This window comes from Choristoneura fumiferana, chromosome 10 (genome assembly GCF_025370935.1).
Source record: "Choristoneura fumiferana chromosome 10, NRCan_CFum_1, whole genome shotgun sequence".
NCBI classification, from domain to species: Eukaryota; Metazoa; Arthropoda; class Insecta; order Lepidoptera; family Tortricidae; genus Choristoneura; species Choristoneura fumiferana.
In genome coordinates, this window is record NC_133481.1 from 8,675,451 (window position 1) to 8,700,183 (window position 24,733).

At 37.0% G+C, this 24,733-nt stretch overlaps 2 protein-coding genes across 2 annotated transcripts; one reads left to right on the top strand and one right to left on the bottom strand.

The window, feature by feature from the left end:
* Positions 1-6,628: 6,628 nt before the first annotated feature.
* LOC141431596 (thyrostimulin beta-5 subunit-like) lies at positions 6,629-10,953 on the bottom strand. Its single transcript, XM_074092771.1, has 4 exons — positions 10,873-10,953; positions 10,223-10,398; positions 9,664-9,822; positions 6,629-6,815 (listed from the first exon to the last, which is right to left on the bottom strand). The coding sequence occupies exons 2-4, from the start codon at positions 10,394-10,396 to the stop codon at positions 6,711-6,713; spliced, it is 438 nt and encodes a 145-aa protein (XP_073948872.1). The 5' UTR covers positions 10,397-10,398; positions 10,873-10,953; the 3' UTR covers positions 6,629-6,710.
* Positions 10,954-20,581: 9,628 nt separating this feature from the next.
* Positions 20,582-24,300, top strand: LOC141431597 (uncharacterized). The gene is made up of 2 exons (XM_074092772.1): positions 20,582-20,717; positions 23,539-24,300. The coding sequence occupies exons 1-2, from the start codon at positions 20,712-20,714 to the stop codon at positions 24,100-24,102; spliced, it is 570 nt and encodes a 189-aa protein (XP_073948873.1). The 5' UTR covers positions 20,582-20,711; the 3' UTR covers positions 24,103-24,300.
* Positions 24,301-24,733: the final 433 nt, after the last annotated feature.

Sequence of the window (24,733 nt, forward strand, 5' to 3'; positions counted from 1 at the left end):
TAGTTTTTTTACCTTGATAAGCTCGTGCGAGACACTTAGTGAATCCTGTCCTGTCGCAGCCAGCATTTGCCGCACTTATCAAAAATATATTGATACAAACAGCAGAGGCTCTCTGCGACAAGGTTCTACTGAGTGACTGAAGTCCGTGAATCCTTTCACGATGCAAATAAAAAGATATAAAGAGATTAAAGTAGTCACTGTTATAAAAATAGTTTCCAAGTTTTAAATACTTTTATTTTCACTTTAAAATGATTAAATGTGATCACAAAATTATCTAACTACAACTATTTTCGACAAACGTAAGAAAGTGCTTTTATCGTCAGTCCAGGGCCAATAAAAACGAATCAGTATAATCCTATTATTATTATTATAGTTCGACGAGGATTCCGAAAACCTATAAAATGGCATCTGGGACCAAGACAATTAAGTAAGTACCTAACCTTTTTACCTTGACGCCTTCCATTTTGGATTTAGCTAGGTTCGTCGAATACCTACTGAATATCAATCATTCAAAACACAATAGCAGCTGATATGGAATATAAGCCAAGTAATTTATCATTGCATTGAGGCATGTCTCATTACCGTTCAAAGATTCTCTAGATAAGGAAATCAAAACATTCAAAAACTGGATTTATTTTTATGGTGGATATAGCTACACGTGTAGTGGATAGGTCTTTAATTAAAGATACTACACCCGTGCGAAGCCTGGGCGCGTCGCTAGTAGGTATATGTATCATATAAGTACATAAATCTTCCACGAAAAATATCTAAGAGAAAAAAGCGTACAGACGGCGGGAAGTGGCTCTTTTTTATACTATTTGGCCCACCCTTCATACAAAATTACCAATTCTGCTGCATACATTTGAGGGCCAGATTTTTTGCCGTTTAGTATATGTAAAGATAACTCATATTTTCTAATAGTAAGTTAATCTTCGAGGCAAGAAAATTATACTTAAAAAAAAACCAAAGTAAGTAAAATGAGTCAATTGCAGCGGTTTGGTGATTTGGTATCGCTGAGTCAGCATTGCTGGCGCCGTCTGGTCGCCCCCCTACGGAAGAATAATCCCGGATCGTCCCATTTCCACTCTAACTTGAACTCTACTAATACTCAGTTCTCTCCGCAAACAATACACGTGATAGCAGTTAAAAGTTTCCACTGAGGTCTGCTTAAGTTGGACAAGCTCTGTTTATCGGTAAATGTGTCTGATATGCATTTGTGGGTGTGCGCTTCTGGGAAACGTCTTACTAAAATTTTGAGTTTTCAAACTATTATCTTTTAGATGTCTAGAAAAAACTGAACAGCTTAACAACTTTTCCTAATAGTTTTATGAACTGAGACAATTAGGTACTTTGCTCACCCGCAACCTTATGATAGCTAAGCTACGTTTATTTATGCATGAAATGTGTTCGAATCGCGTCAGTGTAGTGTGGTGGTGGTGATAGACGGATTTGTGTGATTTGTGTCTGTTCTTACAGTGTGTAGGTGGAGAAACTGCGTGAACACACATTTCTTGCATAAACGTAGCTATCATAAGGTCGCGGGTGAGCAAAGTAATTGTTTTAGTTCATTGATATGGACCTCCGCGAAGTAACGCATGAGTCAATAAATTTAATAGTTTTATGTTAAAGACCGGCATTATACAATTTTCTTCGTAGGTATATTATTTGTATAACATGACAGCTCATAGAAAAATACATCACAGTCAAAATACCACAATGGAACTTATCACGTTCAACACATGAGTAATATTTACCTCGACGTTACGACTACATTACAGTGGCCGTGGTCACGAGTAGGCGTGTAGCGTGATAATGAGTCTTGTAGTGGTATTTTGACTATGAGTGAAAATCACGAAAGTTTAAAACGTTATAAAGAATGCATCGTTTTTATTTGTTTTATTTTATTTGTTTGTCAACTCATGAAACTCCAATTTTACTCAATTTTTATATTAATTGAGTTAAAATTTGGTATTACGTATGTATACCCCGAGAGAGTAACTCTGATCACAGCGCAATAAATGGGTACCGGCTAAAGAAAAGTGCATTAATATAAATAACATACTTCACACGAACTTATTTAATTTTGGTCCCAACTTAGGGTAAAAACAACTTTAGCGGTTTTCTTATTCAGTTTCTTCGAGTATTTTGGAAAGAAATGCATCTTTCTGACTTGTCACTGCCATCTGAATTTTTTACTGTAATGACTGTCGTGAAAAGACATTTTTATTTTTACGATGTAAAAGGGAAACAGAGAAAAGGCGGGGTGTAGTAAAAAAGCAGTTAAACTCATCGTTATGACGCGTAAAGCAAATAAATTGACGTTTTAAGTTCTTTTTGCATTAGGCTTTGGTAATTTTATCTTAAACGGTTTTCTGAACCAAATTAAATTAAATAATTTAAAAGATTTTATAAAATAACACAATGTATAATAACCTCGTGGGGCCTGGCGTAATATATATGACATAAAAAATGCTTTATAGAGCAGGTTCTGGAGGAAGTTGTGTATGCAAAATTAGAGAACCGCGTTCTGTGAATAGTTTTGAACTCAGATGAGCTTGCAAATTATGATTCTGAATGGAGGTCCATTTTTTACACCTGAACCCCTAATACATTGTGTATATGGACTGAAAATATGCTTTTAAACCATTTTAATATTTTTTTTCCTGACAATATCCCATTTTTACCAGCTTTCATTTAACACACTTTCAGTAGCCGGATTGACTTGAAATTTGGCATACTTATGTAAATCTAATGACAATACAACAATCGGATAGTGACATCCTGGTGGTCCAACTAGGATCGTCTCTGAAGGACGGAACTCTTCAACGGTTAATGGCATCGATTTGAAATTTGGCACGGAAATGTAGTTTAGATGACTTAAAAGTACAATCAACAAAAAGTACAGTGAGTAAAAAACTTGTACTAAAAATAAAATTTTGGATAAAATACTTTTTCTTATTATTAAAAATAAAAGTTATCAACTGTTAGTATATATATGTATAAAACCTTTAAAAAATGTATATTATCACGAAATTAGTTATTAAAATGTTCCAAAAGCAATTTTTTCAGTCCATTTACATGATGTTTTAAGGGATGGGGTATACATAAAAAAAATGGACCACCGGATCATAATTTGCAAGCTTTTCTGAGTTTTGAAACTATTCACAGAATGCGGTCCCCTAATTTTGCATACGCAACTTCCCTTGGCGCCTGCTCTATTACTTGATTGACGTTCGGTTCAAGTTGTGAAAACAGAAGGGCCTCAAGAAGCTAATATAGGTCCTACTGTAATCTACACCACAAAAGACGTCTTAATATAAATACTTGTGCTGCACAGCGTTATACAGTATGTATAAGTACATACATTAAAACCACGCAAACCTGCTACCCTTATCTCATCACTTCTTTCAGATCGTCAGACATCTAGCGGTCATTCAACTTTACTGAGTCTAACTTACTGACTATTCCGAGACAGCCTGGCTCCAATATATCATTATATCTGTTATAAAAAGAAATATCATTGGATACCTAATAGCCAAATCACATGCTTGTATACGTGAAAAACTTAAGTAAGTGAATGACTTGTTGTATCTACCTATAGTACCTAGTACGAGTAACGTGCCCGTATAGATAAGTCGACGTTCCATATTCGAAAAATTACTTTTCTGAATTATTTTGGGCACTACTACATACAACATGTTATTTACTTTAAATTTTCTCTAATCGGTTACTAGTATATCCATTTTGAATATAACGATATGATTATCTTAACAGACTTCGTAAATAAGATCTATTGTACGACTCCTAAAGGAAGTAGGGTACGTAGAATGATAACTTTGATTATAGTTTCCCCACAATCTTATCACAATCTTGGGGTTCAGAAGCCTCTTTGTTGTACAAACTTTCAGGGCAGTGTTTCATGCAGTTCATTCTTGATAATCTAGGTCATATGTTAATTTGATAGTCGGGATAAAGTTGAGGAATAAATTAGTCTTAGGTTTACATACATGTTTGGCTCAAAATTCGTGACTACTGGATTCAAAAATTAACATCGAAAGTTAAATGTTAAAATAAATTAATCTGCCATGCGATTTTCCTTACACGACTTTATGCACTTAACATTAAGGTCGTGTATACATATTTTTGACACTTTGGCTGTGTCGATATATTTGCACTCGACTCTACAAAATAAAAATATAACAAAAAATTAAACCGACTACAAAAAACCACTGAAATAATTTTCTACCAGTCTTAAGTCGGTGCCTCAGCACGAGCCAGCAGGATTAATTGGAGCCCAATATACTCGTATAGTATGTAGGTGAGGTAGACGACTATTGGTCCACTCCTGCTGGCTCGTGCTGAGGCACCGAATTCAGAGTGGTAGAAAATTATTTTGGTGTTTTTTTGTAGTTGGATCAATTTTTTGTTATAATATTTTTTTTCACGCTTTTTAGTTTTTTAGATTTGGTGCTTATGGAACCTAATTGAAGGCATTCCTAGACGAATAAAGAAAAAAAAATTCAAATCGGGTTATAAATGACGGAGTTCTGAGGTAACAAACATAAAAAAAAACATCCGAATAGATAACCTCCTCCTTTTTTAAGTCGGTTAAAAAAATTAAAATAATAATATATATATTTTATTTTATTAAAACGCATGAGGCGTTAAAATCGAATTACGAATGTCGTTAAAATAATAATAAAATATGGCTCCTTTCTTACGTCATTGAGCTGTTGAATTACCGTTAATTTATTGATAATAGGTATTGAAACGTCACGCAATATTTATTAGAAGTTTACGATTCTTCCTAATCTTGATTCTTGATCCGTTTGTTTCAAAACTGATAATTTTGTTGGTCCACAACTAATAAGTACCTATAAGTATGCACAATTAAATTTAGGAAAACTTTTAAATATCCAGAAAAAAATCCGAGATAAATAAATTCTAATAATGACAATATGCTAATATGAGATTTAAAACACAAGAGTAGCATAAGAAAGGCCATCGTCAAAGTAACATAACGGTCGGCGTGTGCCACGAAAGAGTAATTTGCGACTTCTAACTTTACCTGCCCCAAGTTTTCTTGATATATGACTCTACGGGAGACAGTCATATATAAAGTTCCCGGATTTTTCTGGGAGCGTGTTTAAAAACTTTATGAGGCTGCGTAATTTTTCTGCACGTACAATACATCCGCTGAATTACTTTATTATAAATAGAACTACCCTATACAAATCAGTAAGTGTGAGTTGCACCAAGTTACGTACGTCAACCACCAATGTCCCAAACTCAACCCAAAATTTCAATTTCAATTTTGGGTTTAACCCCGATCTTACTACTTAATTGTTAATGACATCGAAATGTGAACATTATTCTACTTGTAGCTTTATTTACACTAAGAACATTTTTCCATGCCTACTTCTATAAGGTAATTGACATTATTGATAGGTACTTATTCGAAGATAGGTACTTAATTCAAACCTATTGCTGGAAGCCTATTGTTGAAACAATAGGCTTAAAGATATGAAACAAGTAAGCAGCTAGCTGTCTATGTCTTGGAAGCATTGCATCATGTATGTGTGGAAATTACCAAATGATACATTTAGAAGCATCACTTGTACTTTCATTTCTCCTCAAATATTTTTTCAGTGCAGCCAATTTTTCCTCCCGTTCTTTGTTTCGAGCTGTGCTCTTTGCTTTAAGGAATCGAATTAAAAATAGCTCAAAATGTGTGGAACTCGAAATGATTTACTTTCATAAATGTTTAAATTGGATCAGACTAAATGTTTGCTTGAAATAATGAAACTAATGAATTTCCACAAACAACATTAACTTTAAAAATAGCTCAAATGTTAACCGACAACATTATTTTCTGTGAAATATGCTCGGGGACGGTGTTCCTGGAATATCATGGTCCTGTGAGAGTGGTATGTCCTAATTTCATGTCTCATGTTGTTTTATTTACTTTGTTTTGGAATGCATTTCCACAAAAATACGCTGGAGTCAAACAGAAGGTAATGTCACTGGAATACTGTTACTACTAATGTTTTTGTCCGTTTCTGTGCCTATTAGTAAGTACTCAAAGTAGCCAATAGAACAAATAAAAGTTCAATCGGTTTACGTCTGCGAGATAAATGTAAAGGAGCTACGAACATTTTGCGTTTTTCTAAATTCAAGGTTTATAATACTCAATTTGTTCAAACTAAATCAAGTTTCGATGGAAACAGAACATTTTTATTAAATAGCAAAGTCACAAAAATATATTAAGGCACAGTAATTACTTCGTTTTTGGTAAAAAAAACTAAGAACTTACAAGCCTTTCAGAGTAAGAAGTAATTTTGCTAAATAAGTTATTATAAGCATTAATTTATTTAATATGCCTTAGTATCTAATTCATGAGCTATTGTGTTCCTATGTTTATTTATTAATTTATTTATTTATTAAATGCAATTCACATGTTAATAAGTACAATATAGCACTTTAACATTATGAAACCCAGAAGGGCGCAGCATTTTTAAGAAAGAGAGTTTCCGAAACATGGTATCTTAGCTAATTAAAATGAGAGGCAATGAAAACTTACGATAATATTTTTAATCATTAGTTTTTAAAGGAATGACGTAAAAACAACTTTAGACGATATCATATAATTGAAAAAAGATGTGATATTTTTTAAGCAATCATAATTAATAAGTAAATTGTTATGCAAAACATTAGTCGTCTATTTTATTATCTTCATATTTTTCGTCCAAGATTCCCTCGACGATGCTCGAATGTGGTGGCAGCCACTCGCAACTGGTGTGCTGGGATGAACAAGTCTGGAGAAGGTAAAATAATTATAAATCCTACCAATATTATAAATGTGAAAGATTGTGAAGATTGTTTGTATGAACCAAGTTAGATGAAATTCGATATGCAGATAGTTTACGTCCCGAGAAAGGACATAGGATAGTTTTATATCCCGGAAAATTGCATAGTTCCTGGGAGATAGTGAAAACCGAATTCTACGCGGACGGAGTACTCGTATTTAATAAAAACAGAGGTGGTGTGTTTTATTACTATTTTAGTTGTTTGACAATAGGTACTTGTATTCTTAAACAAGTCAGTAAAATATCGTGAAACAAATAGTAGTAAAACACACCATCTCTGTTTTATTAATGAAAAAATTAAAGCTATACTTGCATAGGTACGTTTAGTCATACTTATTTTTAGAGGTAGTAGATTTTTTGTTTGTTTTTCTATTGCATGAAAATGATTACCTATCTTTTAACTCGTATTTGTCTTTCGGTAAAGTATGACCTAAATTTGGTCTATTTAACGCTAACCATAGGAGTGCTTCACGTCGCAATAAAATTCTCAAATAAAATAAAATTGCTTTCATGTTTTAGTATAATAAACGGGAAAGGCACTATAATATATAATAACAGCTGCAGCTTCGTGACTGTTTATTAAGGTTGTATAACGTTATAGGCGGTGCGTTAGGCTAATTATTGACCAATTGAAACGAATGGATAGTCTCGTTCAAACATATCAAGCCTTTATTAAAATATAAAATAGGACGAAAAACGAGCAATATTGTCATTTGGTTTTAAGTGCGCACCACTATCAGTGGACACCCGCCGCATCAGAGGAATACAGATGCGTTCCAGCCCAGATGGCTTCGATAGAGTACCTATTGTTAGTACCTACACATGCCGAAACCAGCAGCACAAGCACTGCTGGGTTAGGCATGAGAATTGGCAAGTAAGATGATACCTACCCTTATAATCTGTTAATTTTTGTCTGTTGAAATATCCAACGATTTTTTCAAAGTGAAATCTATAGAAATATGAAAGGTTGTGGAAAAAATAATAGTTTATTTATTGGAATAATATAGAAACAATAAATATCGCGCAAAATATTTATAAGTAAGTACATTTAATCCTAAACTAAGCAAAGCTTGTAAATACTATTATATTATATTATATGGGTACTAGCAAATACAAATATTTGCTTCGATAAGGGATCGAACCCTGGACCTCCAGCTTCATAGTCAGGTTCTATAACCATTTGGCTATTCTGTCGTCATAAGTATATATATGCAAACTGAAGACTAGAAGAATCAAGATGTTGATGTGCCACACTGGTGTGCACTAGCCGACGGCGTAAATTAATCCTATTAATGCAGAACTAATCAACTCTTATGAACTATGTGGGAGTGATAGGAAAACCATTTAATTAGACTACAGGCGTGTAACGTAATGAAAGAGAGTAGCATGTTGTTGTTCAGATTGGTGATTTTGACATCGAATTAAAGGTAGGTAAATACAGCTTAGAAACCCATGACATATGACAGTGAAGGCCGAGAAATACAGTTGAAAGTTAAAATACAGTTGAGGAAATTGGATCAAATACCATGGTGGAAGTGGAACCCTTTCACAATCAATTTCAAGATGATTTCTTAGGCAGATGTATGGAATGACATCATGATATTTGCAGCGAAAAAGCTCTTCCCCGGTACGCGATCAGTTTCTTCTACTGTATCCTGGCTAAAGAAAGGGAACAATGTAACGGAACAAAATGAATACCGGACTACATTTTATACAGCCAAAAGGTTTTTTGTCTATCCAATACCGTAATGAGAACTTCTTTTAAATATTTTTCAGTGATCTTGGAAACGGCTCTAACAATTTCGATGACATTAGCTATGTGGCTGTTTTCGGGGGTTACAATTGATCTAGCTTGGTCTTACCTCTGAGAAAACGCGTGTTAGTGAAGTTGTCCGCAACTTTGTCTGAATCTTGCGGGAACTTTACGCTTTCTCGCGATAAAAACCAGTCTCAATTAATCAGGGATACTGCAGCATTTGATTAGCAAAAAATTTTTTAGAATCAGTTTAGTAGTTTCAAAGATTACTCCTTGCACACAAAGAAACGACCACGCAAACTTCACCTATTATATAACTTTGATGTAGAAGTACAGGTTATATTTATATTCATCTGTTGAGATTTTTGCTCCTGGCTGTGAAACCAAATTTGAACTGCTTTAAATATAAACTTTCGTGATATAAACTATGATTAGAACAGTATTTAGTTCTGCGAAACTTCTTAGCTCGAAATACGTTGGTGCGCGTGTAACATCCCACAGAGCCATATAGCAGAATAATATATATTTCAGTGGGATTTTGAATTAATAGGTCAATTGCATTGTACCTATCGCGTCTTTCTTATGGATATGGAACGTTTTTTTTGTCATTATATTTTATGCACTTTAAGTCTAAGACTATTCAAAGAAAATCTAAGTTCAATGACTTCGTGTAGTCCACAGAAAATACTACTTTTGTTTCTTATTATTATTATTATTTTTCTTATTATTTATTTGAATGATCCTTAACTGAATGATATAAAATTTGTTAAAGTCTAGGAGTTTAGTTTACGCTCTACAATTTTCCCCAAAATAAAAAATATATAAATATGCCTAAGATGGAATACCTCAAGTCCCTGTAATTTCACCGGCTGTCTAACTCTCCATGCCGAAACACAACAGTGCAACCACTGCTGCTTTATGGTAGGATTAGCGAACAAGATGGTGGTAGCAATCCGGGCGGACCTTGCACAAGGTCCTACCATCTGCTGCTGCTGGCACGACGACGACTCTCGAAAGACGCTAGTGTTGGTGGTCTCTTACCATGCAGCGACAATCCTCGGCACCGATGAACTGGAACTGCTCGGTGCCTTCAGCTACACCTTCGTCGCAGTGCCGCAGCTTGACGTGCAGCGTGCGTCGTGTACTGTGCATACACACCGGATGGTGGGACTTCTTAAAGGGGAACCGCCAATCGGACACCTTCAAGAAATTTTTAACATGAAACTACCGTGAGACCCACTCTATTAAATGATTCTGTAACGGAAATCTCACCTCTTAAATCGACTAAAAGACGTGAGTTATCCGTTACAGATAGAGCAAATAAATTAGGCGTTTTACAATCAATTTTTATTATACCTATATTTTTTAAAAGCATCATGTTTTGATTTTGTTCATTTTGCTGTTATCGTTTGCATCTCACGCAGACCTTCAGGTTAAAAACAGGCGAGTACTTAAGTTATTTACATGTGGGAGTGATTACTGCCTTGTTTGGTACATCAAGTTCTGAAGGCAAAATTCACAAAAAATAACAGCAAAACATGAAGATTGCCGATTGCCATAAATAAAACCATAGAAACTACGGAAAAAAGATATGACATACCTCTCTGGAGTCGCATCTGCCGCTGCAGAAGGGCACCTTCACTTTGTCCCAGCACTTTTTGCCATTATCATCAGCCTGTTCGGCGCGCCCTATGTATGTTTTTCTCCTGCAGAGATTGAGCTCTCCGGACACTATTACCGCTATCGCCAGCAGTGTCAAGAGTCGACCGTACATATCTGTCGTTCGACACACATTTTAGCTGATATTGTAAAGTATAGACTAAGCTTTTGTGATCGAATCTGACGGACATTTCTATGATAAACGTGCAGTGGTGATATGGCTCCTTCGTATTGGGTTACAGGTGTTCGATTGTCCGCTATTATATAAATAAGTAGGTTAGTATGATTTTGAAAATTTTGAATTTGAACTATTGGCGGTCATACTTACCACATTTAGTAATATTATTTCAAGCCTAAACTAACGGCGCTCTTACGTTAGGCTCTTGTTTTAATTGGTGCTTTAATTTCAAAGTTTGATTATACAAAACCGATTTCTATGAAAATTGGCGGACACGACACACCCGAATATGGACACAATGTTTTTTCTATCCAAAGCGCTTTTTTATGCGGAACAGGGAACATTCTCAAACTGACAATCGTCAGGCTAAAAGCATCTTGTTCTGTTTCAGCACAAGTTAGGTTAGTACTTACTGTAGTCTGTCGAACTTTAGATCACGAACGTGATTCTACGCAGGGAACTGACGACGAACTGACCAGCGATGCTGATTCCACTAATCCCTTTGACTAAACAATATGGTTTTCCATCACGGTCGTTTGACGAAAGATAAACGAAACGACGATGGAACGGAATAAAACGCGAATGTCCGTAAATATCGTACAATATGCAAATTTTCGCTACGGTTACAGAGGATGTAATTTTACAAAAATATTAACAGGGCCTGGCATGTAATTAAATATCTGCACCCTTCCATCACCTAAAACGAATGAATAATTGATTATAATTGACTTTGGAAAAGCTTTTTAGCCGGGTTTTTTATGCTTACTTGTTTCTATAAAATATAAACTAAAAAAATTACATGTGTGAAAAATTAAACAATATCACATGTAATAAAATACAAAATATATATAGGACTAAAACTTTTACTAAATAAAAACAACTAAACCTAAAACTTTAATTAAAAAGAGAGGTGGGCCTCTTGGCATGGTGCCCATCACGCAGGTAGCATTCCCGCGTTGAACTGCGATTGAGATTCTTTGCGCGAGAAAGCTGCCGGCGCGAGGGTTGCCTGTTGCCTCCCTTAACCTATTGCTGAGCTCCCTGTGTAGCTCCAGCGCACCCTTACCCCAAGGACCTAGAATGTCGACGCCGAAAGCAAAGAAATGATATTGGGCGCCAAGACAGCTATATTTTGTGACCTTGAGGCGTTCCCGGGCGTCTGCCGCCGCCCCGCACATTTGGTAGTTGCTGGTAGGTAGGACGCTGCCAGGGTATCTGTACAGAGATAGCGTCCCACACCAGCGCACGGCCAGTCTTCCAGGGTATCAACGACATTCCGTCAGGGCGCTATACATGTAGTTATACAAGGTGGCATATTCAGATCGGTCAGCACGGGCAAGGATAAGTCTGACACTATAAATCTGTTCTTAGGAACCATGTCATCGATTTTAGTGACAAGTAAAACTGCATGTATAGATTAAAAAAAAAACTTGTACTCAATTCGGGAATTGAACCTGCGGTCGTATTGTCTAACGCTATGACGTTCGCGATCGCATTCACCATCTCTTTCTACCCTCATCTTATATCGTTTGACTAAAACTGGCGAAAACGATTGTGATTCCAAGTGTGTTAGGCGACTACAGGTATCGAAAAATAAAACTTGAGTACATTAGTTCTATTTGGATAGCGATTGTGTAGGACGTAATAAGTAAATGTTACTATGAAACATGATATCAAAAATGAATAAAATGCTTGGAATTTCATATCTTTTAATCGAATTTAAGCAGTTTACTTAGTTTTATATGTACATAGAAGTATAAAGTTTAAACCAGGTTCAACGACCAATTATAGATATAATTTGGGCATTAATTTATTAAAAATCCAACACGGGCAGAGTTTATTGTTGGTATAGTGGATAAATACCAAAATAGGTCCGCTCGCACCAGCAAATGGATCCTCATTCATATTTTAGCGATTGTTGGGACACGGGAATTCTCGGCACTCAAACCATGCATCGGAAAACTCAGGATTTAATCCTTAAAGCCCTTTCGCACTTGCCATGTCCTTTCGTCATGTCACCGATGTTACATCAAAATCTGTATTTGAAGTACTTTGGGAGCATTGTGGCCCTTCGTCCCGTCATACCGCTGTCTCTAACCAAAAGACAACCCTAACTGCCGGTTTGCACCCTAATTTATTGTAATCCATGGCCGAGTTACAAAATAAGATTGTAAGTATGCTTTCGTGTTTACATTGTATCGTATTTATTTACGATTGATGTTTCGCCTAATTACCCGATCGCCTGCTCACAAAAAACAGCTTGAGGCCGATATTTTCGACAAATAATTCAGTAATCAAGAAGGAAAATGAGAATTATTTTAATTTTATGGCAAACATAAACAAGGGCTATATCGACGGGTCTCTGACTCAACCTTGTATATGTAATTTTATGGAATTTGAATATCTACTTTTGGATGTGTATCCAAAATGTTTTTTGATTTACAAAAACAAAACATGTCGAGTTTGAATCACTCTGTCGATATAATTTTATCATTATACCAATATCGAAAAAGTTCCTCCGGCGTCTTACGTCAAAGTCGTAAAATGTCCAGGTGTCAAGGTTGTAGAATGACAAGGTAGTACAATGTCAAGATCGTAAAATAACCAGGTGCTCATAGTTTTATCCCATTTACAAAACTGATACCTAAAGTACAATTCAATAGAATCTGTCAATTTTCTACATATTTAAGACACCCTATCGTGGGCACACTTGATTATATATGTCCCTGTTGTTGCAATTATCATCTAAAAGGAATCAAAAAAGAATAATAGTCACATCACAAAGCCTTAGGCAGCCCGGTGTTTATATTAGTAGGCTGGAAGTGTCTACAGGATTGTCAGATTCTATTGAATTGGAGTTTACACTATTTAACTACCTAATTGGTAAGGTGATAGTCAACCAAGGCGAAGCTGCATCGCATTACGTTGTAAATCCTATTATTACCAATCTCACGTGGGAATCAATTAGCACTTAACGTAGAACACATTGATACTGTCGTATGTTATTAATGTTAATTACTGGTAATACATGTCGACCCAGTCAATGAAGTAGGGTTTAACTGTTTCACAAACCGAAATTCGGTTTCGGTTTCAATTTTGGTGGCATTACTGGATTTGGTGGAATAATTTACCTACCTCAAACTAATAAGTATTAGGTAGGTACCTAAATAACCCATGGATAGGACATAGCTGAAGGAATTTAGATATCTACTAAATACAACAGCACATTAAACTCTTAAATATTTGTTTATTTCTTTGTGTTCCACTCATAACAATAATCGAAGCCGATCAATCATCAACCTACCCTCTAGTTCGACACAATAGCCACAACTATTTGCGTATTTGACTGTTTTTTATTTGTGTTTAATAACCTCGGGGCTACATTTTTTATAGCATGGCCATTTGAGCAAATCTCTGTCAACGTGACCAGCGTTATTCCTTTCTTTCGTAATCACGCAATCGCGTGTTCCGAGAGTATCGGGCGGAGAAGTGATCGTTCACGCGGGGCAATTAGCTGGTGCTTGATTGACGATTAACTAAGTGCTTTTTGAAAGAAATACTTAATCCATGCTCGAGCATTTTGTTGTGTCAGCCCAGCTAAGTAAAAGTTGTTAATGACGCATGTTTGATATGGCTTTCAGGTGTATTAATTCAGGGAAGTGTATAATATATATAAAATAAAAGGGAAAACTGACTCACCGGGTTACATATCAACGTACAGCCAAAACCGTATACCGTGTTAAAGGATAACTGTTTGCTGAAGAGTGGTGCTGCGAGTTCGAGCAGAAAACCCATTTTGTGCGAGTATTTTTACTTGCAAATGAGGTTTGACAGATAAATGATAAAATTGTGATGTAAATTCCTCGACTCTGCGTAAGTAGCATGACGAGTTACGAGCTTCGTGTATACTTGAACAAACTGAATCATGACCTTAATGATACTAATGTCATGTTGACATCCTCCATTTCTTTTGTCAAAGAAATTATAGTGAAATTCATTTTTTTTTCAAAATTATAAAGATAGTTAAGTTATTTATGGAATGCTTCTAGAACTACGAGTTTAAAATCTATGTGAGTTTATACATTCTACATAAAAGTTTGGCTTCGTCTGATGACGGATCAGCCAAGGCAGGTTACAAGATCCTATACTAAGTACGATATAGGTATAGGAATGAGGCCCACTCCGCACACATTCCATCAACACGTGATAGGTATCTTCTGCCACCCCATAGTCAGCGCAGATTGGAGTAAATACATATATTAAAAGGTTCCAACCCTGGTACACGAATCAGTTTGATTGACTGCAAGTACTTTTTATATTAAGTACGGAATTTTCATTCACAGACATTATTAAAAAGACAATATGACGATAAATTATAATAACATGGTAAATTAATATCAGAATTGATTATTATTAATTAACGTTTTGTATAGGTATGTAATATATTGCATTAAATTATGTTACAGTATTCTTTCGCTTTTTGAAATGGTTATTGGGAAGTTTTCACAAAAAAGTGGAGGTGTACCCTTTCTTTTTTTGTCAATTTTGGGATAAATAAATATAGTTTTTAGGGTTCCGGAGCCAAAATGGCAAAAACGGAACCCTTCTAGTTTCGCCATATCTGTCTGTCTGTCCGTCCGTCCGCGGCTTTGCTCAGGGACTATCAATGCTATTAAGTTGTAATTTTGCACGAATATGTACGTAAAAAATGCCGACAAAATGGTACAATAAAAATTAAAAAAGTTTTTTTTTTTAGTGTACCTCCCATAGATGTAAAGTGGGAGTGATTTTTTTTTCTCATCCAACCTTGTAGTGTGGGATATAGTTGAATAGGTCTTTTAAAATCATTAGGGGGTTGCTAAAACGATTTTTCGATTCAGTGATTTGTTTGCAAAATATTCAACTTTAAAGTGCAAAATTTCATTAAAATCGAGCGTCCCCCCTCCCCCTCTAAAATCTAAACCGGTGGGTGAAAAATTAAAAAAAAAAACAGAATTGGAAGTAAATATATCAAACTTTCAAGGAAAACTATAACGGCTAAGTTTTTTTGAGAATTATTAGTAGTTTAAGAGTAAATAGCAGCCTGAGGTATAAAATATACCTAAACTTGGAAGATTACGTATAAAATACGAAATCCTTAGAAGAATATTATATATTTTTTCGTAATGGCTACGGAACCCTATTTTGGGCGTGTCCGACACGCTCTTGGCCGGTTTTCCTACTCCGATCAACAGCACAATCGATTCTGATGGTTTAAAAATGTTCCAAGCAAAAAATTACAGTTTTGTGACGTTTTTTCATACACTCGATATAGGCGTTACAAAATTGACTCATTAAATTATATGAAAAAAAAAAAATTTTTTTTTCGCACATCTCGACAGTCGCAAGTTGATGTCATCCTTCTATAATTTCAGCTCAGATGCTTTCTTCCCAGTGAGGTGGAGTAGCTTTATAAGTGTGTGTCAACCCTAGCTATAGATATATCCTGCAATAATAATGCTGATGCCTAATAATGATGCGTTCCTGCTTATTAATTATCACGTCTCCCGCACCTCACCTCACCAGCCCAGTAACGTATCTCGTACTCTAAGGTCTATATCGACTGGTCGAAAATTGGTAGTCATAATGTAGTGTTTGTCATAATGTTATGTTTGACATAACTCTTTTTTTCTCTGAAACCATTTATTTTTTAGAATTGTTATAAAACAAACCTAACCTAACCTATAGAGTTCTATAGGATAATCGTTTAAAAATTTATTAAAAATGTATTTGAATCAGCGGGAAAAAATATTGGCTATAAAAATATTATAAATTATAAAATTATGGCAATCGAAAGGATCCCCGTAGGTACTCTATCAATCGGAAATAAAACAATTTGATTACTTTTCTGGTATAGAAATCCCTTTTAATTAAAAATTTCACAGTTTAATTGTTTGTTGTCTACTTACAACGGCTCAAGCTTTCAAGATAGACAGGTGGTTCAATAATCAAACAGAAAAAGGAGGCTTAATTAATAGGGTCACGTTTGTCACTATTCGAGTACGGAAACCTTAAAAATTAGGAATCCCTTGTAATTTAAAATTTTACACCATTTTATTCTTTTTTATTGTTTGTTGTCTACTTACAACGGCTCAAGCTTTCAAGATAGACAGGTGGTTAAATAATCAAACAGACAATGGAGGCTTAACTAATAGGGTCCCGTTTGTCACTTTTTGAGTACGGAAACCTTAAAACATACACAAAAGAGTCTACCTCTGATACACAAAGCGTATCAATAACATCTCATTATTACAAAACAAATTAAGTTACCATCCACGTTTATACCGAGAGAAACCATAATTAGTTGATATTGATACTCTTGTCAACGTCGGTTACGCGAAAACAATTTGCAACAGAAATTGAATATTCTACTTAATAAATGAGACCCCGCATTGAAATCAATATAGCTACGTGCTAATAAATAATTGGGCCTATTTTTCATGTTGATTGGATGATATTTATTGATTTTGGAATTATGAAAGAAGTTCAGTTGTTTGAATTTACATCTATCTAGACATATTTTTCGAAAATCCCTTTGTGGGCCATTTAAGTTTGTATGAGCAAAATCTCATTAGGTAGGTACGCTACACTCGAACCAACTGTATCGTGACCCTCTGTGAAACCTTTTCGTAGAAAAAGTCATAGTGAAATCGCATTGCTTGAAAAGGGAATTTATACTTACTGTGGGAGCGTTGTACGATGGGTCAGGACTCAAAGGTTGATTACTAATATTTCTGTGTAAAACGTTTGGCAACCTGATTAATTTCGCAACTTTCCATTTCCCAACTGTTTAATATTTCTGAAACTATATTCACGATGTTTATAAAACTAACCTAGCCTATACACACAGTACATTGCTCGCAGGACTGATGGCCGATGGGGTCAGAAGGTTCTCGAAGGTTCGCGTCCGCGGACCAGGAGACGAGCTGTCGGTATGCCTCCAACAAGATGGAGCGACGACCTGGTTAAGATCGCGCGATCGCGGTGGATGCGGAGAGCATTAGGCCGGTCTGATTGGAGAGCCATGAGGGAGGCTTATGTCCAGCAGTGGACGTCTTTCGGCTGACATGATGATGAACCTAACCTATAACCTAAAGCGTTCTACACGATGGCCCTGAAATAAATCCTGAATATTTACAGTTTTAGAGTTGCAAAATGAAAAGTTCTGAAAAGGCAGTACCCGGACTCACATGTATCGACTAAAGGTTCGACTGTACGTACTATGGAGTCTGTGTATGGAGAATTGTGTAAATATCTAAATCTACGCAGACGAAGTCGTGGGCAAAAGCTAGTTATACATAAGAGAAGACATAACATACAGTGCGAACTGATGATAATGAAAATACGCGCACAAAAACGGATGCATAAACACAAAACTTATTAATTAATACATATTATTCTTTACTGTATTATGATGATAAATAGTATCTAATCTATGGGGTCTATGGGGGAGGCCTGTGTCCAATAGTGGACGTCCTACGGCTTATAATGATGATGCTGATGAAATTGTAAAAACAACAATAGTTCCTCAAGATGTGAATGTGATAGTATACTGTTTGCTCTCTGTGAACCTGAGAAGCATATTTTGTTGCTTAAACCCAAAATTGGTCAAGTTAAAAATAAAATATTTTGTTTTCTATGTTTTCAAGAAAAACCCTTCATATCTCACAAAATATTGATCCTACGAGTATGGGTTTGGCCTCATTCGATTCAGCGCAAAGAAATACATAGAAAATGACACCTAGTCTCTAGTGCCAAGATAAAGTTATAAACAAAGTTTCATTGATGTAGGTACATATTTTGCCGCCAAAATATTCTATTTTTCCTCTGCTAGTAGTTATGTTTCGTTTTCTAGATTTTTTTTACCATCTAATACCGACAAAATACACTTGACACTGGCAAAATAAAACTCTCATGTACAAAGCCATATTTATTAAAACCTAATTAAGAAAATTAATAAATAAATATTAAGTATGTGTCAATTTACGCCAATAAACATAGTCCTAAAGTAAGTAAAACTTGTTCCTTGTAACTTGTAAGTACTTTGAATACATAAATAAATACCCTTACTGTTTCAATTGAACTAAACGTATCAAGACCAAACTACACTGTCACGTTTATTTAGGTATATACGCATGATAAGGCTCTGTTAACTTAACATTCACGTGTCTTTATCTGACATATTAACATTTGCTGGACAAAAACAAAACATATTTAACTTTCAGATAACTTTAATGTTTGAAGTATATAAGTGGATTATCTGCCAAGCCCGCCTAGTCAAGCAAAACAAAACAAATTTTAGTGTGAAGGCGTAACAAACAAATAAATACACGCAGACACAAACATAAGCACGCACGCATAAGTACAATAATTTTATTGAGTAATTGGCTCATACACAGACGGATTGGTTCGAAACGTGCATATACCTCGATGTTATACAATGAGTGTCTTGTGTATTTTTTTAAATAATAATTACGCACATACACAAACTTTCGCATTTATAATATTATTAGGATTACTGTTATTGCGAGGGCACATATTTTTAAAAATCTCGGTCTCGAGTGACAAACCTCCCGCACCAAAAGATTTAACGACGACATTTCACTAAACGGATATGTTTTGCTGGATATTCTTCACATTCTACAACGAATGAGACATCCTTGTGCTGTCAGCCACACAAGGCCACGTTGACACGTTCAATACCCAAGATTATTATATCGTAACCTAATCGTAACAAGATGAAGAAAATAAACACTGATGGTTTCTTATAAGTCGCTACACTCTTGACAATGTGGTCGTGGTCGTCGGCTTGCTTGTTTGCCCCTATATAAAGTATGAGTCGATCGATCTTAGCGTCCACTTGCAGGCTTTTTAATCTAGATTTAAGTGGTCTTAAGTCCTGTCAGATCCATAAAAGAACTGTCAGTTTAAGCCTTAAATCGAGATTTAAAAAGGTCTACAAGTCGTCCTAGGAAGATCTTAGGGGAAAAAATTTAATTTGTCTGAAAGCGGATGTACTAGAACTTATTTATATCAGGTATCAATAATTCAGTTTGATTTTTAAAACACTGTGCATAAGTACGTACCTAGTATTTTTGCCCTTGACTATACGGAGTCTCTGTGTGCAAATCGACTCGCACTCGCTATTGTTCTATTTAAGAATTTTGTATCTAGATACATACATAATATACTTGTAGTATTTTAAGGAATGTGGGTAGTTATTAAAACTCTGATCTACCTCAGTTTGCTGCTAACGAATAAACCAAATAAGAAGGCTCGCGTGTTTTTCTTAAAACTATTTCCAAAAACACCACAACTGGCGACGATTACGTATCTAACGCGTGTATAAATACATAGAAAATTAGTATTTATATTGGAGTCGCGATGGGCGACAACTCAAAAGTGGTTTTTGGCGGCAACCTCAGCTTCGACCACAGCGCGCAAGAATGGAGTATTTTCAAGGAGCGATTTGAATCGATGTGCCACGCTAATGAGCTAACGGACGACACGGATAAAGCTGGTACAAAGCGACGCTCAATACTTCTCACGACGCTAGTGGAAAACACCTACCGCGTCGCTCGAGACTTGGTGTCACCTAAGACGTTAAACACCGTGGAATATAAGAGTCTCTTGGAGAAGCTAGACGATCACTTTGAGTCACCAAAATGCTCTTTTGCTGAGCGTTATAAATTTTATAAAGCAGAGCAGCGACCTGGTGAAGATCTAGCAGAATGGGCGGCGCGAGTGCGACGCCTAGCGCAATTTTGTGGATTTACGCAGGAATTGGACACGGCGTTAAGAGATCGTTTCGTTCTCGGACTGGAGAACGCCCGTGAAAGGGAAAAACTATTCGCAGAAAGTGTTGATAACCTGACCTTTACCAAGGCATTACACTTAGCTCAAGCTACGCGCAGTGCTCGTCTGGCGATGCAAGCGACGGGCCCGGCCGCGCGGGCGGCGGAGGCGGGCGCGCCCGCTGCCGAGGTGTTCGCCATGCGAGCGCGGCGCCCGACGCCGCCGCCGCCGCGCGCCGCGTCCTACGCGCCGACGAATAAATGCTGTGCCGTGTGTGGATTCAAAAACCATTCAAAAGACAAGTGTCGATACGCTAATTACACGTGTAAACAGTGCAACACTAAAGGTCATTTGAGTCGTGTTTGTAAAGTTAATGAAAAGTGCAACAACTTCATAGCTCAGGAATCCGACGACATCCATGAAGGTATTAAAGATTTGTTTATTTATAGTATCAGATGTGATAACGGTAAACCTATGCAGCAAGTCGTGTCGGTAGGTAGCGAGCAAGTATTGTGCGAAGTAGACAGCGGCAGTGCGGTATCCGTGCTACCTGCTTATGTTTTCAATAAATCATTCAAAGAGAAATACGCCTTAAACGAATGCAACATAAGACTCAATTGTTATAATGGGAGTAAAATATTGCCTTTAGGCTGCGTAACATTACCCATTTCTTTTGATGGAAAAACAAAACCTTTGAAATTATTTATTATAGAGGTTATGACAGGTCAGCCGCCATTATTAGGGCGGGATTTTATTAGCGCATTCGATTTGCATTTTTGCGCATTGAACTGCAATAATTTAAGCAACGAGCCCGAGGTCGTTACATTTTTGAAAGGTAAATACTCAGATGTATTTTCTAGTGAGCTAGGAAAGTTTAATAAATACAAAATACATTTAAAAGTTAAAGAAGATGCAGAATTTAAATTTTTTAAGCCCCGTCCTGTACCACTAGCTTTAAAACCTAAAGTTGAAGAAGAGCTTAATAGATTGTTAGATTTGGGTATATTGGAGAAAGTTGACCATTCTGAAATGGCAACGCCTATTGTTCCCGTACTGCGGCCTGACGGCAATATTAGAATTTGTGGAGATTATTCGGTAACTCTAAATAAAGCGTTATTCATTGATAATTACCCACTTCCGCGAATTGAAGATCTTTTTTCAAAATTGCACGGTGGTGAGGAATTTTCCAAATTGGATCTTTCGAGAGCGTATAATCAGTGCGAGCTCGATGACGCATCAAAGGATTTGACTTGTGTGAACACCCACAAAGGGCTGTACCGCTATACTAGATTGGTATTTGGGTTATCAAGCGCACCGTGTATTTTTCAACAAGTGATAGAAAAACTATTGTCAGGTATTGAGGGAATTTGCATTTTTCTTGACGACGTACTAGTTACAGGCCCGACCCGAGAAATACATATAAATAGATTAGAACAGGTATTAAGCAGATTACAAGAGGCCGGATTACGTTTAAAACAAGACAAGTGCGAACTATTTAAAAGATCTGTCGAATATTTAGGATTTGTTATAGACAAACATGGCCTACATAAAGCTAAAAGTAAAGTAGACTCGATACTTAAAGCAAAAAGTCCTAAAAATGTGTCAGAACTGCAGTCATTTTTAGGTATGCTTAACTATTATAGGTCTTTTGTGCCTAATGCTTCGGGTATTTTAAATCCTTTATATGAGCTTCTAAAAAAAGATTGTAAGTGGAACTGGCGGGAGGAGCAGGAGGCGGCATTTGTTCGAATAAAAGAGGAGCTCGCGAGCGACCGCGTGCTCGCGCACTACAACCCCGCATACCCCACGATCCTCACGACGGACGCGGGCCCAGCGCTGGGCGCCGTGCTCGCGCAGGCGCAGCCGGACGGCCGCGAGCGCGTTATCGCTTACGCCTCCCGTTCACTTACAGCCAGTGAAAAAAATTATGCCCAGATCCAGAGAGAAGCGACGGCAATTATTTTCGGAATTAAAAAATTTCATTATTATTTATATGGCAGATCGGTACCGTTCACGCTTAGGACAGATCATAAACCCCTAGTTTCGATATTTGGTGCCAAAAAAGGAATTCCTGAAATGGCAGCGAATAGACTGCAACGTTATGCGATTTTCATGTCTGCATATAACTATAGAATCGAATATATAAAAAGCGAACATAACGTTGCGGATTACTTGTCGCGCGCGACGGCGGACGAGCCGGACCGGCCGCAGGGCTGCCCCGAGGGCGACTTAGTGGATAGGGCCACTTACATTAACTTTATTTCAGAAGCATTGACACCTATTACAGTAAGCGATATTTGTATAGAAACAAATAAAGATAGCGTTTTAAGCAGGGTTAAAATATACGCGGAGAAAGGGTGGCCACGAAAAGTCAAGGACAGCCAACTGAAACCTTATTTCAATTGCCGAGTAGAATTGACTGTAGAACAAGGTTGTATTTTACGGGGGCATAAAGTGGTAGTACCCGGCGTGTTCCGAGAACAACTGTTGAACGAGCTGCATGACTCACATCAAGGGGTAGTCAAAACAAAAGCTGAAGCTAGGAAACGTATGTGGTGGCCTAAAATTGACCAACAAATTGAAGAGAAGATAGGTTCTTGTGGTGTATGTATGACTATGAGGAGCGCGCCGCCGCGCAGCCCGCTCGCGCCGTGGCCCTACCCGGCCGGCCCGTGGCAGCGCGTGCATCTCGACATGTGCGCGGTGCAGGGCAAACAGTTTTTGATCGCTGTCGACGCGCACTCCAAGTGGGTGGAGTGCTATGCCATGGCCCAGACGGATAGTAATAGTATAATTATTAAATTAGCAGATATGTTCGGTAGATTTGGTCTCGCTCGCACTTTAGTTACTGATAACGCGTCTAACTTTTGTTCCACTCAAATAGCGGATTTTTGTCGGACAAACGGAATCAAACACGTGACTATTGCGCCGTATCATCCCGCCTCGAATGGCCAGGCGGAAAATAGTTGCAAAAATATTAAAAAAAAGGCATAAAGGCAATACTCTCTCAGAATCCGTCCCAGTCCATATTTACAATAAAATTAAATAAGTTTCTGTTTGACTATAGAAACTCTGTTCACTGCACAACCGGGTTCTCGCCAGCCCAATTAATGATGGGCCGCTCGTTACATTGTCGACACGACTTGTTTACTGTCGGCGCGGACGCAAGCACAGGCTCGGCGCCAGTGCAGGAGCAGGACTTGTCGTCGAATTCCTCAGCAAATGAAAATGTAAATCGTAAACAGATCTTACAAACTAATCACTATGGAGGACATAGACAGTGTAATTTAAAGAAAGGAAATCATGTATTAGTTAAATCTTTTTATTTAAATGGCACTAAATATACATGGAAACAAGGCGTAATTCATAAAAAAATTGGTTCACGAATGTACATTGTGTATATACCAGACATAGACGTGACAGTAAAAAAACATGTGGACCAGCTGTTGATTTACAAAGATAGCCCCGTCACAGAGGAGGTGGAGGATTATGAACAAAGTACCCCAACCTTACAAGACGACACTCCTGAAGAAAACCTACAACCCGAGGTGATACCACAGCAAATATCTCCGGATACTTCCTTCGAGAGCATAACGTCACTGAACAGTCCAGTTCTGGAACGTTCAATAGAAGTGGAAGAAAATGGGGAAGAGCAGGAACTACCTAGTGAGATTGGGAGCGCAGAAGATGTCACATCCGCGGCTGCCGAGCCGGGCCCCGCACCTGATGGCCAGGAACATGCGGACGATAGGAACCGTCGTTTCCCATTGAGGAACACACGGAATAAGGATGTTAATTATAAGATTTAATTTTAAGATTTTGGCCTTAAACAAACTGTAATTTTGAAACAAATTGTTTAAGTTTACTTATTAGTTAATGTTAATTCTGTAATATTGGTGGAGGGAATGTAGTATTTTAAGGAATGTGGGTAGTTATTAAAACTCTGATCTACCTCAGTTTGCTGCTAACGAATAAACCAAATAAGAAGGCTCGCGTGTTTTTCTTAAAACTATTTCCAAAAACCACAATACTATATTTACTGTAGTTATTATATTTATTTGTATCGTCATAGTAGCCTAAGTCAGCAAAGGTCGAAAATAATATCCGGTGCAGAAATGAATCTCATTTTTCGCTGGCGTTTATCCTCGTGAGAAATGGTCAGCAGGCACCAGATTGCTGGTCCTTTCCCTACAAGGCTCGTCACCCGCTTCGTAGGAAATTTCCGTAGCGTTTAATTTGAAGCGAATACATATTTTGTTTTCCGACCAAAGTGATAATTGTTTAGCTTTTAACTGCTTCCTGATATGATAAGTACATATTTAATCTTGGAAACTAGCGGCCCTTACTTAAAGTGCTAACCTTTCGTGAAAAATTATCTAACTGATTGTGAACACCGCATTTAAATCCGTCGCTTAATTTAAAAGATCTCAGCGTACAAAC